At 50.0% G+C, this 14,103-nt stretch overlaps 1 protein-coding gene across 2 annotated transcripts in view; it reads left to right on the forward strand.

Moving 5' to 3' along the window:
• The window catches only part of GNB1L (G protein subunit beta 1 like), a 65,633-nt gene that overhangs the window by 20,735 nt on the left and 30,795 nt on the right, over nt 1-14,103 (forward strand). For both annotated transcript variants that reach the window (XM_066259862.1, XM_066259863.1), the window contains 2 exons: nt 9,142-9,287; nt 9,764-9,889. In XM_066259862.1, the coding sequence (XP_066115959.1) occupies nt 9,163-9,287; nt 9,764-9,889 (251 nt within the window). In that variant the 5' untranslated portion in view covers nt 9,142-9,162. The remainder of the gene's footprint in view (nt 1-9,141; nt 9,288-9,763; nt 9,890-14,103) is intronic.

A 14,103-nucleotide genomic window follows, 5' to 3' on the forward strand; every position in this document is an offset into this window, starting at 1 on the left:
TGTCATTTAGAAAACAGTTTACATCCCTTTTAAAAAAATGTTTACTTATTATTTTTTAAGGAAGGGAGAGAGAGAGAGAGAAAGAGAGAGAGAGACAGGAACATCAATCTGTTCCTGTATGTGCCCTGACCAGGGATTGAGCCAGCAACCTCAGTGCTTTGGAACAATACTGTCCAGCCAGGGCAAGTTTACGTTCTTCTTTTCCAATTCATATACCTCTAATTTGACTTTTCTTGGTTAATTGAATTGGCTTACACCTCCAGTATAATGTTGAGTAGTAGACAGGGGGTATTCTCATCTTAGTGGAAATACTGCCAATATTTCTTCATAAAATAATGTGTTGTATTTAGAACTAAAGAGGGTTTGTATGTGCATATTTTACCATTTTTATGAAATTCATTGGTTTCTGTTTCTTTAACTGGGTAAAAAATAGGTATTGAATGTTGTCACAGATTTTTCAGCGTCACTGGAGATGATTATATAACCTTTCTCTATTTATCTATTAATATGATGTATGACTTTAGTAGATTTCCTAATTGAACCAACCTTATATTTCTAGAATAAATTTCATTTGGTCATCATGTGTTATTTTCTTAACTTGATGTTATATTTTGTTTGCTAATATTTATTTACTATTTTTGTGTGATATTTGTGATAGTGGTCCCTATTTTTCTTCTGATTGAAGCTTTAAGTATATCTCATGGATTTTGGTATGTAGTGTTTCTTTATTATTGTTTTTAAAATTTGTGGTTTAAGTATTTCCCCTTTTATCTAAAGTTCATTTAATAAATGGTTTAAAATTTTTAGTTCCAAGGACCTTTTGGTTTTCATTTTGTTAATTTCTGGTTTAATTGCATGATAGTCATAGGATATTGTTTATTATATTTCCTATTTATGGAACTTACTGATGTTTTCTTTGTGATACCCAGTATAATCAGTTTTTACAGATGTTCATGAGCATTTAAGAAGAAGGTATAGTTTCTGTTATCAGAGTGTAAAGTTCCATATAGATCCGTAATATCCTTCCTGTTGAGTTGTCGTCTCCCTCCTTACTTATTATTGGCTGCTGAATCGGACTAGTACTTAGAGCCATTAGTGAGCTTTTCTGAATCCTTGCATCTCCTGTAGTTTTTGCTTTATAAATGTGATATCTCTGAATTTAGTACATAGATATTCATAAGTGTTATATATTCATTATGAATTTCAGCTTTTAGTATTAGAAAGCATCTGGCTTTGTCAAATCTAATGCTTGTTGGCTAGAATTCAGCTTTGTTGATATCAGTACTTCAATCTCTACGTTCTTACTGTTTCTGTTTGCCTGATATGACTGTCTGTCTCTCATTTTAGCCTTTTGGAATCACTTTAACTTTTTTTTCTTATTGACTTTTATATTTTGAGTATGAGTTCTTTTTTTTTTTTTTTTTTTTAGTTTTGTATTTTTCCGAAGTTAGAAGAGGGGAGGCAGTCAGACAGACTCCTGCAGGCGCCCAACCGGGATCCACCCAGCAAGTCCACCATGGGGCGATGCTCTGCCCATCTGGGGTGTTGCTCCATTGTGTCCAGAGCCATTCTAGTGCCTGAGGCAGAGGCCATGGAGCCACCCTTAGCGTCCAGGCCAACTTTGCTCCAATGGAGCCTTGGCTGTGGGAGGGGAAGAGAGAGACAGAGAGAAAGGACGGGGGAAGGGCGAAGAAGCAGATGGGTGCTTCTCTTGTGTGCCCTGACCGGGAATGGAACCCAGGACTTCCACATGCCAGGATGATGCTCTACCGCTGAGCCAACCGGCCAGGGCTGAGTTCTTTTTTTTTTTTTTTTTTTGTATTTTTCTGAAGTTGGAAACGAGGAGGCAGTCAGACAGACTCCCACATGCGCCCGACCGGGATCCACCCGGCATGCCCACTAGGGGGCGATGCTCTGCCCATCTGGGGCGTTGCTCTGTTGCAACCAGAGCCATTCTGGCACCTGAGGCAGAGGCCATGGAGCCATCCTCAGCACCCGGGCCAACTTTTGCTCCAATGGAGCCTTGGCTGCGGGAGGGGAAGAGAGAGACAGAGAGGAAGGAGAGGGGGAGGGGTGGAGAAGCAGATGGGCACCTCTCCTGTGTGCCTTGGCCGGGAATCGAACCCGGGACTCCTGCACGCCAGGCCAACGCTCTACCACTGAGCCAACCGGCCAGGGCCCCAGGGCTGAGTTCTTTATCAAATATATTTTTTGAATATTTTCTCCTTGTCTGTAGCCTCATTTTTGTTGTCATTTTGTAGCCTGGTTTTTACTTCTTTAATGTTTCTTGATGAGAATGAATGATTTTGAGCTTTATTCATGTAAGATTGTAGTTTATTCATTTGCAGTTTTGTGGAGTAGTTTATTGTATGAATGTACTAAATGTATCCCATTCTGTTGTTGATAGCCATTTGGGTTGTTTTTACTTTATTATTATTTTTGTTATTATTATGCACAATACTGCTATGAAGATTCTTTCTGTGTACATGTATGAGACTTACTTTAGGGTGTTTATCTAAATAATAGCGGGGTTGCTGGGTCATAAAGTGTGGGCCAAATAGTCCCAGATTGTTTTCCAAACCGATTGTCACTTTATGCTCCCTCTAGCATGGTATAGAGGTTCCAGTTGTCCCGCATCTTGGTCAACATTTGACAGACTGTTTAACTTTTCCCTAATTTGTTAGGAGTGTAATTGTGTCGCATTGTGGTTTTGACAGGCATTTCCAGGATTATTAATTAGGTTATATGCCTTTTCATGTGTTCATTAACCATTTATGTTTCTTATGAAATATCTGTTCAAGTCTTTTGCTCATTTTTCTTTTTGGTGTTTGCTTTTTTAATGGTATTGATGTGTGTGCTTATCTGTTCTGGATGTGAGTGCAGTGTTAAGTTTGTCTTCCTCCCTGTCCCCTAGTGAGCTTTTATACTTTTTGGCAAGGAGATTTTTTTAGGAAGGGAGGAGGGAAGAGAGAGAGAAGCATCAACACGTTGTTCTACTTAGTGTGCCATTGAATGGTTCAAGCGTGCTTTTATATTTTTAAGACTACAGAAAAGTTGCAAGTATAGATATAAATAGTATGTAATGAATACTTATATATCCTTCACCTGTGATCATCAGTTATTAGCATTTTTCCACATTTGTTTTACCTCTCTGCCTATATACTTGTATATAAATAGAAGTAAAGAAAAACTTTTTGAAATGTTTGCAACAGATTGCAGACATTATGACATTTCACCTACTATAGCCTAGTAATAAGGACATTCTTCTACATAAAAGATCATTATCATTCCCAGTAAAATTAACAATAATTCCATATTATCTGCAGTTCATTATCAGATTTCCTCATTGGTCTCAAACAATTCCTCTGTAGGTCCCCCTTTTTGTTTTTTATTTTATTTATTTAATTTATTTTTTAAATAAGATTTTATTTATTAATATTAGAGAGAAGAGATAGAGAGAGAGAGAGAGAGGGGAAAGGGCTGGGGAGGAGCTGGAAGCATCAACCTGCCGTTGCTTCTCAGATGTGCCCACAACTGGACAAACCTGGGGCCCTGAACCAGCGACCTCAGCATTCCAGATCGACGTCCTATCCACTGTGCCACCACAGGTCAGGCAGGTCCCTCCTTTTTGATCCAGGATCTAAATCAAGGTTCTCATGCTACATTTGGTTGTGATGCCTCTTTAGTCTCTTAAGTTAGAAGAGTTGCCCTGCTTTTTGCTATTGTTGTTTTTCTTGACCATGACCTTTTGATAAGTCTGTGCTAGTTATCTAGTTCCATATCTGGATGTGTCTGCTTGTTTCCTGCACATTGTTGGCGCGGATGTATGTGGATGGCGCCATGTCTTCTTGCATCACCTCAGGCAATAAGTGATGTCAGTTGTTTACTATTAGCAGTGCCAGTTTTGATCAGATGGTGAAGGTGGTGACAGCCAGTGTTTCCATTGTAAAGGAATCTTTTTCTTTTATGATTAGTAAATAATTGGTAGAGTAATACCTTGGCACTATGCAAATCATCTGTGTCCCAACAACCTTTTCACCCAGTTGGGTCCTTTTTCAAATCTGATTGGTGATTTTTATAGTCTCTTGCTCTCTACTTGTCCTTTCAGTTCCTTCTTTTTCTTTAAAGCTATTAAGCAGTCTTATTTTTTTTTTTTTTTTTTTTTAATTTTATTTTTTTTTCTTTTCATTTTTCTGAAGCTGGAAACAGGGAGAGACAGTCAGACAGACTCCCGCATGCGCCCGACCGGGATCCACCCGGCACGCCCACCAGGGGCGGTGCTCTGCCCACCAGGGGGCGATGCTCTGCCCATCCTGGGCGTCGCCATATTGGGACCAGAGCCACTCTAGCGCCTGAGGCAGAGGCCACAGAGCCATGCCCAGCGCCCGGGCCATCTTTGCTCCAATGGAGCCTTGGCTGCGGGAGGGGAAGAGAGAGATAGAGAGGAAAGCGCGGCGGAGGGGTGGAGAAGCAAACGGGCGCTTCTCCTATGTGCCCTGGCCGGGAATCGAACCCGGATCCTCCGCACGCTAGGCCGACGCTCTACCGCTGAGCCAACCGGCCAGGGCCCAAGCAGTCTTATTTTAAATACACCCGAAAGCTTTGCTCTGGGGTCTGATTCTCCTTCCTGCTGTTTCTCATGGCTCTAAGTCATGGTGCCATTTCCTTGTTTGTTTTCCTGGGATTTGACTACAAGCTTGCTTTCTGTAGAGCTGTATCTGTGAATTCATTAAGGTCTGAATTGAAGGTGGGCTCTTGCTGAGAGACTTCACAGGCTGAAGTTTTGTGGACCTCCCAAGGCGGTATGAATTAGGGCTGGAACTCTTAGGCTGGCTTTGTTCTGGCACCTCGGGGTGCAGCTTCAGTTCTGGTTCAGTCTAACACTGAGCACATGGCCATATGGGGTCTCCTCTTTAAGGGGATGCTCCTTTGAGATTACCAACCTTGGGAGAGCCCTAAGGTTTGTCTTTCCTGGGCCCAGAGGCCTTGAGAGCAGGGATTCCAGGTCACTGGTACAGCCAGTGCCCTCAGGGCAGGAGCCAGCTGCAAGCACCACAGGCCTCACTAGGCTTGACTTTTACTTAGTGTTTGGCCTTGGAAGGTCTCAGACTTTTTGAAAATCAACTTAGTGGTTGTATTAAAGATTTTGTTTTTTAATTTTAACAGCATTTTAATTTGTTTTTTGGGGGGGAGAGTCAAACAGGACATTTATCCTGCTAGAAAGTGCTGCCTCCCTTGTCTGTGCTGTATGGAATGCTCAGGTGCCTCCTGGCTGCTGGAGGTAGTTCTGTGCCTTGTCTGCCACTCATGTGGGACAGGGGTGCCTGTTTGAGGTACTGCCAGAATCCCATGCTGCCTGCCCTTGCTCTCTCACACCCACAGTCGGTAAGGTAGGACCCAGGGGGCTGGGGTAGTGCCGGAGTCTCTGGGCTCCCCCACATTGGCTCGCTTCTCGTGCTCTTTCTTGATTTCCAGGCTTTTTCACAGAACTGGTCCTGTTGCAATAAAAGGAGAGAGCTCCATGACTGAGTGCCGGGCAGGTGCCCAGGGCTGTTGTTCATAACCATTGGTGGATCGGACTCTGAGGCACAGAGGTGTGAACCCCTAATAGCCCAGGAATATCAATCAGGCAGGAACTTGTGGTCCCTGGGCACCAGCCCCTCCTCTGGCTCTGCCTCCTCTGCCTCTCGAATCACATAGGCTCCATCCGCTGATGCAGCCACCGTGGGCTGTGCAGGTTTCCACCAGCACCTGGTTGTTTGGTACATGCTCCTGCCTCCACCACGAAGGATGTCCGTGGGCTCCTATGGCTGCTGGGCCTGCCCAGGGCATGTGACCTTAGTGGGAGGGGAGTGCTGGGTACAGCCTTGGCTGCCCACTGCTCCCATACCTGGGGAGGTGCTCCAGTCCCCTCTCCTGAGATCTGCCAGACTGCTGCTGCTGAGGGGACACAGAGGGACACTGTTGTTGTCCATCTGTGGGCTGAGGGCCTGCAGGGCCTTTGAGAGCATTTGCAGTGTCAGTTGAAAGGCTGTCAGATTTGTGCGCATTGTGTCAGATTGTCTTTCTTTTTAATTTTTAAAAGAATGTGCCTCATTCTGACAACTTGAAGAGCAGGCGGGATCCGAAGTTGTGCTCGGTGGATTAAGTTTCATGTTCCTTTGCCTTCTGGGAGGAAGAGACAAGTGATAGAACAGGGAAGGAGGTGGCATTCGGCTGTATCGCACATCAGCCTTGCGCAAGGGTCCGCGGCCTCCGCTCGGGCAGCCTGTGCCAGGGGAGATAGGATAATGCGATTATTCTCAATTAGATTAATAAAGAATAATTAGATGTCATAAATCAAGTAATCATAGGATATTGTCATGGGGAAAATATGTAGCTAGAATTAATTAGTTTTCAAATAAAGCATTTATTTTAATTGCTTGAAATGATGGAGCCCTTAATTGCCGATGCATTGTTTTGGCCTGAGCATTTTGGTTTTTGTAACAGCGTGACCGGTTTGTTCCCTGACTTCTGGGGAAACAATAGAGATAATGGATTTCATCACCTCAGAGGGAGCCCTGTGCTGGTGAGGTTCTGGAAACTCCTGTCAGGCCCCAGGCAAGTGGCAAGTGTGGGCTGGGCTTTGGCTGGCCCTGCGTGTGTATGTGTGTGTGCGTGCACATATGTATGTACGTGTCTATATGTGCCCAGAAGCGTATGCATGCATATGTGTGTGTATGCGATCGCATGGGGGCATGTGGACAAGCGTGAACATGGTGTGTGTGTGTGTGTGTGTGTGTGTGTGTGTGTGTGTGTCAGGACTGCGCAGTGGGAGTCCCTCAAAGTTGGCTTGTTGGACTCTGTGGCTTGGACTAAGTGGTGGGGTGTTGCCCCCATCCTGAATGGGAGCTTTTCTGCTGGGCTGAGGTGCTTTAGTGGGGTCGCATTCTTGGATTTCTTTGAATCTGGGGCCCAGCAATCCTGGGCCCATTGCTGACCAGGTATTCTTATGGGGCAGGCACAGTGCGGGCAAGCAGTGGTTTCTGAGGGCCTAATAGCTGCTCCTCTGAACTTGTTCACCAAGCCAGCCTGGCCAAGAGTAGCCACTGCGGGGTTTGCAGCCCTGGCCTGGCAGTATCTCCAGGTGGCTTACCTGTCCCATGCCAGAGCAGAGGCCATGGGTCATGGAGCAGTATGGGTTGGGTCCCTCTGCCCCCGCTGTCCCTCTCCCCCGCTGGAGCCCATTCTTATGTTTGGAAAGAGTCAGTTGGCCTTTAGTCAAAGGTGAGAAAGGTTGAGAGAGAGAGAGAGAGAAATAGACACTTGGCCATTTATAAAGAGCTTGTTTCCAGGGACCCTCGCCTTCTCTTTGGAACCCCGTGACAGAGGCAAGATCTAGGGTAGAGTGGCCAGTAGGGGTAACTGTCTGCTCTGGAGTCAGAGGCTGGGGCTGCCCCTTCCTGAGCCTTGGTATCACTCTTGGTCATTAGGATCTAGGACCTGACCTTACTTCCACTTGCCTCATGGTGGCCAGACCTCAACTGGCCCAGGTACTGGCAGCCGCCTCCCGCCGGTCTCTGGCCTGGTCCTCCCCACCCCCCAGTGCAGGTCCCAGTGGTCTCCAGGCTCTGGGCCTTGCTCGCCCTCTGCTCTCTGGTGACCTAGAGCTCCCTGGGGCCCCCAGTTGTTTAAACAGTGGCATTTCTTAGGTGTTTTGATCTTTTTGCTCCAGTCAAACTGCTCTGGCTCTCTTCTGAACATAGGCTAGGAGGAAAGGGCCTGAGTTCTTTTCAGGAGGGACGATGCATGGCTTGGTGTTAGAGGGTGCGGCTGCAGTGGTGGCTGGCCGGGCACCCACACCTCTCCTGCCTGTGCATGTGCCCAGCCTCGGCCTGCAGCCCCCTCCTCCGTGGGCCTCTGTCCTAGGCCTGGACCCCCCTTCAACTCCAGGTGTCAACATTCTGGCCAAGGCTTCCTCCTGGAAGAACCCTTCCTGTCTGACTTGCCCTGGTTCCTCTGGTGACTGTGGCTGCCATAGTGGTTGGGTGGCCTCCTCTCTGCTCTGTGTGTAGGCTGGAGGTGGGTGGATGGGGAACCATCCCAGAGCCAAGCACCCTCAGCCCAGCCTGGGCCTGCGGCCAGACAGAGGTGCACCCTGAGTGCGGGAGCAGGTCACCTCTGGCCCTGCTTCCCCACACACATGCACCTGTTGAGAGCAGCCACCCCTGCGCTGCTGAGTCTTTTGCAGCCTGTAGGACTGAGGTGACCTGAGAGGACACAGTTCTAGAGACTCTGCAGGGTTGGGTGGTTGGGGTAGGTTCGGTGGGGATACTAGATGGATTCTCCTTTGGGGTAGGCGGGTCCCAGCGGGACCGGTGATATGAGGAAGGGTGTCCCATCTGTGATAGCAGCCCTCCTAGATAGGGGCAAGGTGATCGGTCCGCTGTCCCACGCCTCCACACTGCTGTGCCGGCCCTCTGCCCCTCCTGGCAGTGTGCGGACTCTGGAGTACCCAGGGTCTGAGCCTCAGGAGCTAGGGCAGCTCACTAGACCCCTCCTTCCCCAGCAGTAAAGGGGAAGTTACTGCCTCCTTGAAGGGTGGCAATGACAGTTAGCAACTGTGGGTGCCCAACAGACAGCATTTGCAGTGCATATGAGGAAGAGGTTCCTCTCCATCTTCTGGTGCTACTCACTCCTCTGATGCCCAGACTTCACTCACTGAATTTGCTGGGAGGGCTAGTTGAGGTGAGCTCCTTAAGGGAGAAACTGCAGTGAGGCCTGGACAGAAGGTGGACTCAGCCAGGCCCATAGGCAGGACGACCACTGTACAGTCTGGATAAGGAGGGCCTGCCCAGCCTGAATGGGATGGCACTGGAATGGTGAGTGGGAGCCAGGGAGCCAGCAAGTACAGCTGTTGGGTGGACTGGAATTCCTAAAGGCCAGTGGAGGGCTCTGTGCTGGGCACATATGGCTGATGGAGGGTGTAAGACTTGCTGTGCCCACCCCAGGATGGCACATGTTGGGACTAGGTTGGTCGCCCTTGGGTGCACAGTCCAGTAGGCATATGGAAAAGGGGGTGGGCAGCATCCAGGGAGGCCTCTTGCTGCCTTTCTGAAGGGGGACAGGTGGGTCACTGGCACGCCCTCTCTCGATTCCCAGGTGACTGCACCCCCGCCCAGCATGGCGGCCCCGCCGTCTCTGCCACCAGACCCCCAGTTTGTCCTCCGAGGTTCCCAGTCAGCGGTGCACGCGCTGCATTTCTGTGGAGGAACCCAGGGGCAGGGGCGCCCACTTCTCCTCTCAGGGTGAGTAGCTGCTGCTGACCTGCCCCAGGAGCTAGCCCAGGGTAAAGTTTGGGGGGTGCTATTAATGAACCTGGTGCTCACTTACAGATCCTACTGAGGGGCTTAGGTGGCCTGTCACCCAGACATACTTTTAGAACCCACTCAACGTGCTGTCCCCTTGGTCCTCACCCCCTTGGGGGAGGCAGGGACACAGCCCATTCTGTTATAGGTGCCACCCAGTTTGCACTGTCAATGGCAGCCCTCGCCCCCTCTGCTGAGAAGCAGGCTCTGCCTGCGGCCCCTTGAAGAGGAACATGTGCTCCTTTTACCCTTAGTTCATATTTAGAGCTATCACCTCAACTAAAAGCTCAAGCAGCTAGAATACCTGGTCCACCAGCGGTGTGGCCTCCAGACCAGTCCTGCAGAGTGAGCTGGGCACGTATACCCTCCTCTGATACCCACTCCTGACCCTGCACCTGCTGCACTTGTCTGAACAGGTCCCTGAATGGGCTGGTGCATATCTGGAGCCTGCAGACACGGAGGACGATTGCCACCCTGGATGGGCACAGGGGTCAGTGTGTGATCTGGCTGCAGACACTACCCCAGGGGCACCAGCTCCTCAGGTAGGTCTCAGTGGCAGTCCCAAAGGAGTGTGGTTCCACAGAAGCCAAACTGTTGGCCTTTGGTAGCGGTTCAGACCCTTGTGGCTTTCCCCAGCCACTCAGGCTGCCCCACCCCATCAGCAGAATAGGGTGTGGCCTCTGCTCTCAGCCCATCCTGAGACAGTGCATCTGGGGTACGCTGGGTGCCATCTCGCTGGTGTCCACTAAGAAGGGCCTGATGAATGTATGAGACGGCTCTGTCCATGGTCCCATGCCCCCTGTGGTCTGAGCAGAGCCTGCATAGCCTGCTACAGCTCCCCAGTGGTGGGAGCTGGGGTTCCAAGGCTGAGCTCAAGGCCTCTCACTGGAGGAACCTCAGTTTCCCTCCTGCAGGCCATAGAGTCCTGGGGTCACAACCCCACTCTGGCAGGTGACCTTCTCCTGGGCCGCGGAGCCACTTTCCTGCAAGGTGTCAAAGACTGGTCACCAGGGCAGCACACAGAGCCTGAGCCTAAAGCTCACCAGGCTGGTCATAGAGATGCTCCACAACCTGATGTGACCACCTCCAGGGGCATTGGGAGTGCTGCACAGATGCCCATGTCTTTAATGCGCATAACTGGCCAGCGAGGGGTCAGCAGGCAGTGGCAGAAATGAGGGCAGCCTGGCACTCCTGGTGTGGGAGAGTGCGTTTGCCGAGGTTGTGGGAGGCCCAGCCTGTGTCAGCAGGGGCTGTGAGGGGCTGGGTGTTGGGCAGCAGAGTGGGGAGGGGTTCTGTTCTGGTGGTGCTGCATGGTCTTATGGAGGTGACAGGCCAGTGACTCTAGGCGGGAGGTGGGCTAGGAGGCAACAGGAAGTGGCCAGTGGGTGAGAGAGCAGGTTGGGAGGGGCTTTCCTGCCACTCATGGGGAGAGGGAGGGACAGGGCGGGGCACAGACCAGTGGGTGTGCAGGGGGCTGGGCTGCCAGAGCTGGCCAGCATGGCTCATACTGATGTCGGCCTTCATTCAGAGATGGCTGCTCCAACATAGGACTCCACCAAATCACAGTGCCATGCTCCTGAAGGCTCTCTGCCCCAACGCTCCAGGGCTGGCCTGCTTGCCTGCTCTGGACTTGGAGCACGGACATCTGTCTGTGCATTGTGGAGCCGGTCCCCAGGGGATGAGGCCTGCTGGGCATCACTGGTCTACGAAAGCGCTTTTATACCAGACTCATGCAGCTCCCACCACCCTGAAGGTAAATTCAGAAGAGACTGAGGGACCAGAGGTGTCCTGGTGGGCTGTGGCCCTGGACGTGTATGCTTGTAGAGCCCTCACAGGGCCTTATCTCCCTGGCCAGGCTGGCCCAGATGCCCCCTGCCCACTCTTGGTGCACAGGGCCCTCGCCGTTTTGGTCTTTCCCTGATGATAGAGTAGGCATCATGTCTGAATACCCCACTAAGCCACTTGTACCAGGAGCTGCCATTTATAAATGTTCCCGCAAATTTTTAGCCAGTGTGTAGGCCCTTCTGAGTCTCCTGTTCCTCCAGGGCCCAGGCACCTTGGGCTGTCCCCTGGGAATCCCTGGCCATGAGCGTTTGGGTGCATGATACCACCCTGTTCTGAGGCTTCACTCCATGGAGATATAGGCCAACATGGTACCAGGTGGCAATCTCCTGGTGTAACCTGTGAGGAGCTGTTGGATTGTACCCCTCCTTCCAGGCGGGATGGCACTGCAGTGGCCCCACTCCAGGTAGGGGGACTGTGAGCAAGGAGGCCTACAGCGCAGACTGTGCAGGTGCTTGGAAAGCCCAGGTGCATTTACTTGCACTAGAAACCATAGGCCCAGCTGTGTTTGGAAGCCAAATCTCTCCAAAGTGGCTCTTAAGGGAAGAAAGTGAGTTTTCATGCCCAGGAGAGGCTGGAGGACAGAAAGTGAGCAGCCAGGGGCCCTGGCCTTTTCCAGACTGTATAAAGAGCTTCAGGAAGCCCAGGGGCAGCTCACTGACACCCCACCCCATCCATAGGCTCAAGGACGCACCTGTGCTCGCAACAGCCAGCTGGGTGGGTCTGTTTCCTGCCTTTTTTATTGAGATGTAATATACAGAAAAGTGCACAGAGTAAGTTTGCAGACTGTTGTAGTATTGCAGAGTGGACACCTGTGTAACCACTCCCAGCAGGAAGCAGAGCACTGCCAGCCCTGCCATCTGCCCTGTGCCCAGGAGGCAGCCTCTCAGGCCTTCCTTGTGTTTACCATCTGAATGTGCATCTCCAAAAGGCAGAGACTTTTTTTTCCCCCTTAACTTAAAAATATAGAGCCATACAGAGCAGCTTCCTGTGTGGCTGACTCTTTCACTCAGCTCTGTCTTTGTGAGGTTCACCGAGGTGCACGTGGCTACAGCGTACTGTGCAGGCTTTCTCTGCATGGTGCGCCATGGATGTGTGTACCCGGATGGCTAATATTCTGCTGTTGGTGGAGATCTGAGTTGTCTGCTTGGGCCTGCTGTGGATAAGGTAGAAAAAGGCTCTCAGCTAGGCCTCCAGTGCCAGACTCACACATGTGTCAGCAGGGTGGACCCCGTACCCCAGTGTTTTTCAACTGCCAGTCCACAGACCAGTCTGCCAGAGATTTCATGCTGGACCACAAAAGAGTTAACCACCCTGATATTATATGAAGATTATAGACCCAATGATCTTAGATGAATTCGCTTATTCTCAGGGTGATTTCTGCCTTAGTGGTCCCCGAAACAATTTCCCTATTTTTACCAGTCCCAAGTGTAAAAAGGTTGAAAACTACTGCTGTACCCACAGGCGGGATAGGACGTTCTGTGCACTCACTGGGGGCTGCTTGGGAGCATTGCACTGCGCTCAGCCCAGCGTAGTAAGCGCCTCCACCCTTCTCTGCCACCTGGGGCCAAGGAGCTTCTGGGTGTGGCTGTTCCATGTGAGGATCATCTGGGGTGATGGGAATCAGGCCAGGAGCAGGAGAGAATGTGTGCAGCGTTAGCAATTAGAGGATGGGTGAAGAAGGTGTTCTCCCAACTGTCTGTGAGTTGGAAACAAATTCGGAATAAAAAGCCACTTAAAAACAGGCCAGTCCTTTGCTTATGGCATGACTGCCATCTTGACCATGAGTCAAATGCCCTCTATTTGTGAGTATGTCTCTCTTACACTGGGCTCTGGTCTGTCCTTGAGCCAGGGACACTGACATGCCTGTCTCCCTCGTAGTCCACCATGTCCGTCTCCCTTGTAGTACAGCAGAGCACAATGTCAGCCCATTCCTTAAGAGTGATTCTTACCCCTCCAAACATTCAGGCATTTTAACATCAGCTTGGCGGGTTCTCCAAAATGGAGTTGAGATTTGGTTAGGGACTGAGTTGCTGAAGGTCAGTCTGCGGAAAGCAGTCATTGCGTAGCACCTATGTAGTTCTGAGCACCGAGCGTCTCAGTGACAGGCAGGTCTGTCACAACACTGCTGGCAGCACCAGCAACTAGAACTAGGCCTTGTGTGGGCTCTCTAATCTCCCAGAAATGTCCTTTTCTGCTCCAGGACCCATCAGGTTGTCACGTCTCTTTAGTCTCTTGTGGCCTGTACTTGCTTCTCTTTCTCTTGTTTTTCCTGATTCAACCCTTGGGAAGAGGGGCAGGTCAGTAGTTTTGTGGAATGCCCGTTATGTTGGGTTTGCCTTATGTTTTTTTCAGGATTAGATGGGTTGATGGGCTTTCAGGAGGAAATCTACAGAGGCCAAGGGCTCTTATCCCATCATCTAAGGGTCTGTGACGTCTTCAAGAGTCATCTCTGGTGAGGATCACCTTGGTCACCTGGGGAGGGCATGTTTTCAGGTGTCCTACCTTCAGGGACATTTCCCTCTGCTTACTGGGCTTCTTGGAAATGAGCCTCTGTGTCCAGCAAGGACCTTCCTCAAGGGACAAAGAGTTAAGAATTAAGGCAGGTCACAGAACATGTGTTTATGTTCAAGCCTCCACAGTGAGTAATAAGCATCTGGGGAAGAAACTTTGAGGTGACGCATAGACCCTGTTTCTCCTTACGTTTTGCCCACTGATCTTCACATCCGTCATTGGGTTCTGCCCCCACAGTTATTACTGGGCTGTTCTCCTGAGGGCTTTGTGTTTCCCGCACTCCTACTATTGGTAGAATTCTACTTCAAGTGGAATTCCATAAGCTAGGTTTATCTCCTCTTCTCCATTTCTTTGTGTGTTGCCTGATAGGTCCAGGCTCATGGAGATTTGGTTTACCCTT

The sequence above is a fragment of the Saccopteryx bilineata genome, chromosome 2, assembly GCF_036850765.1.
Source record: "Saccopteryx bilineata isolate mSacBil1 chromosome 2, mSacBil1_pri_phased_curated, whole genome shotgun sequence".
NCBI classification, from domain to species: Eukaryota; Metazoa; Chordata; class Mammalia; order Chiroptera; family Emballonuridae; genus Saccopteryx; species Saccopteryx bilineata.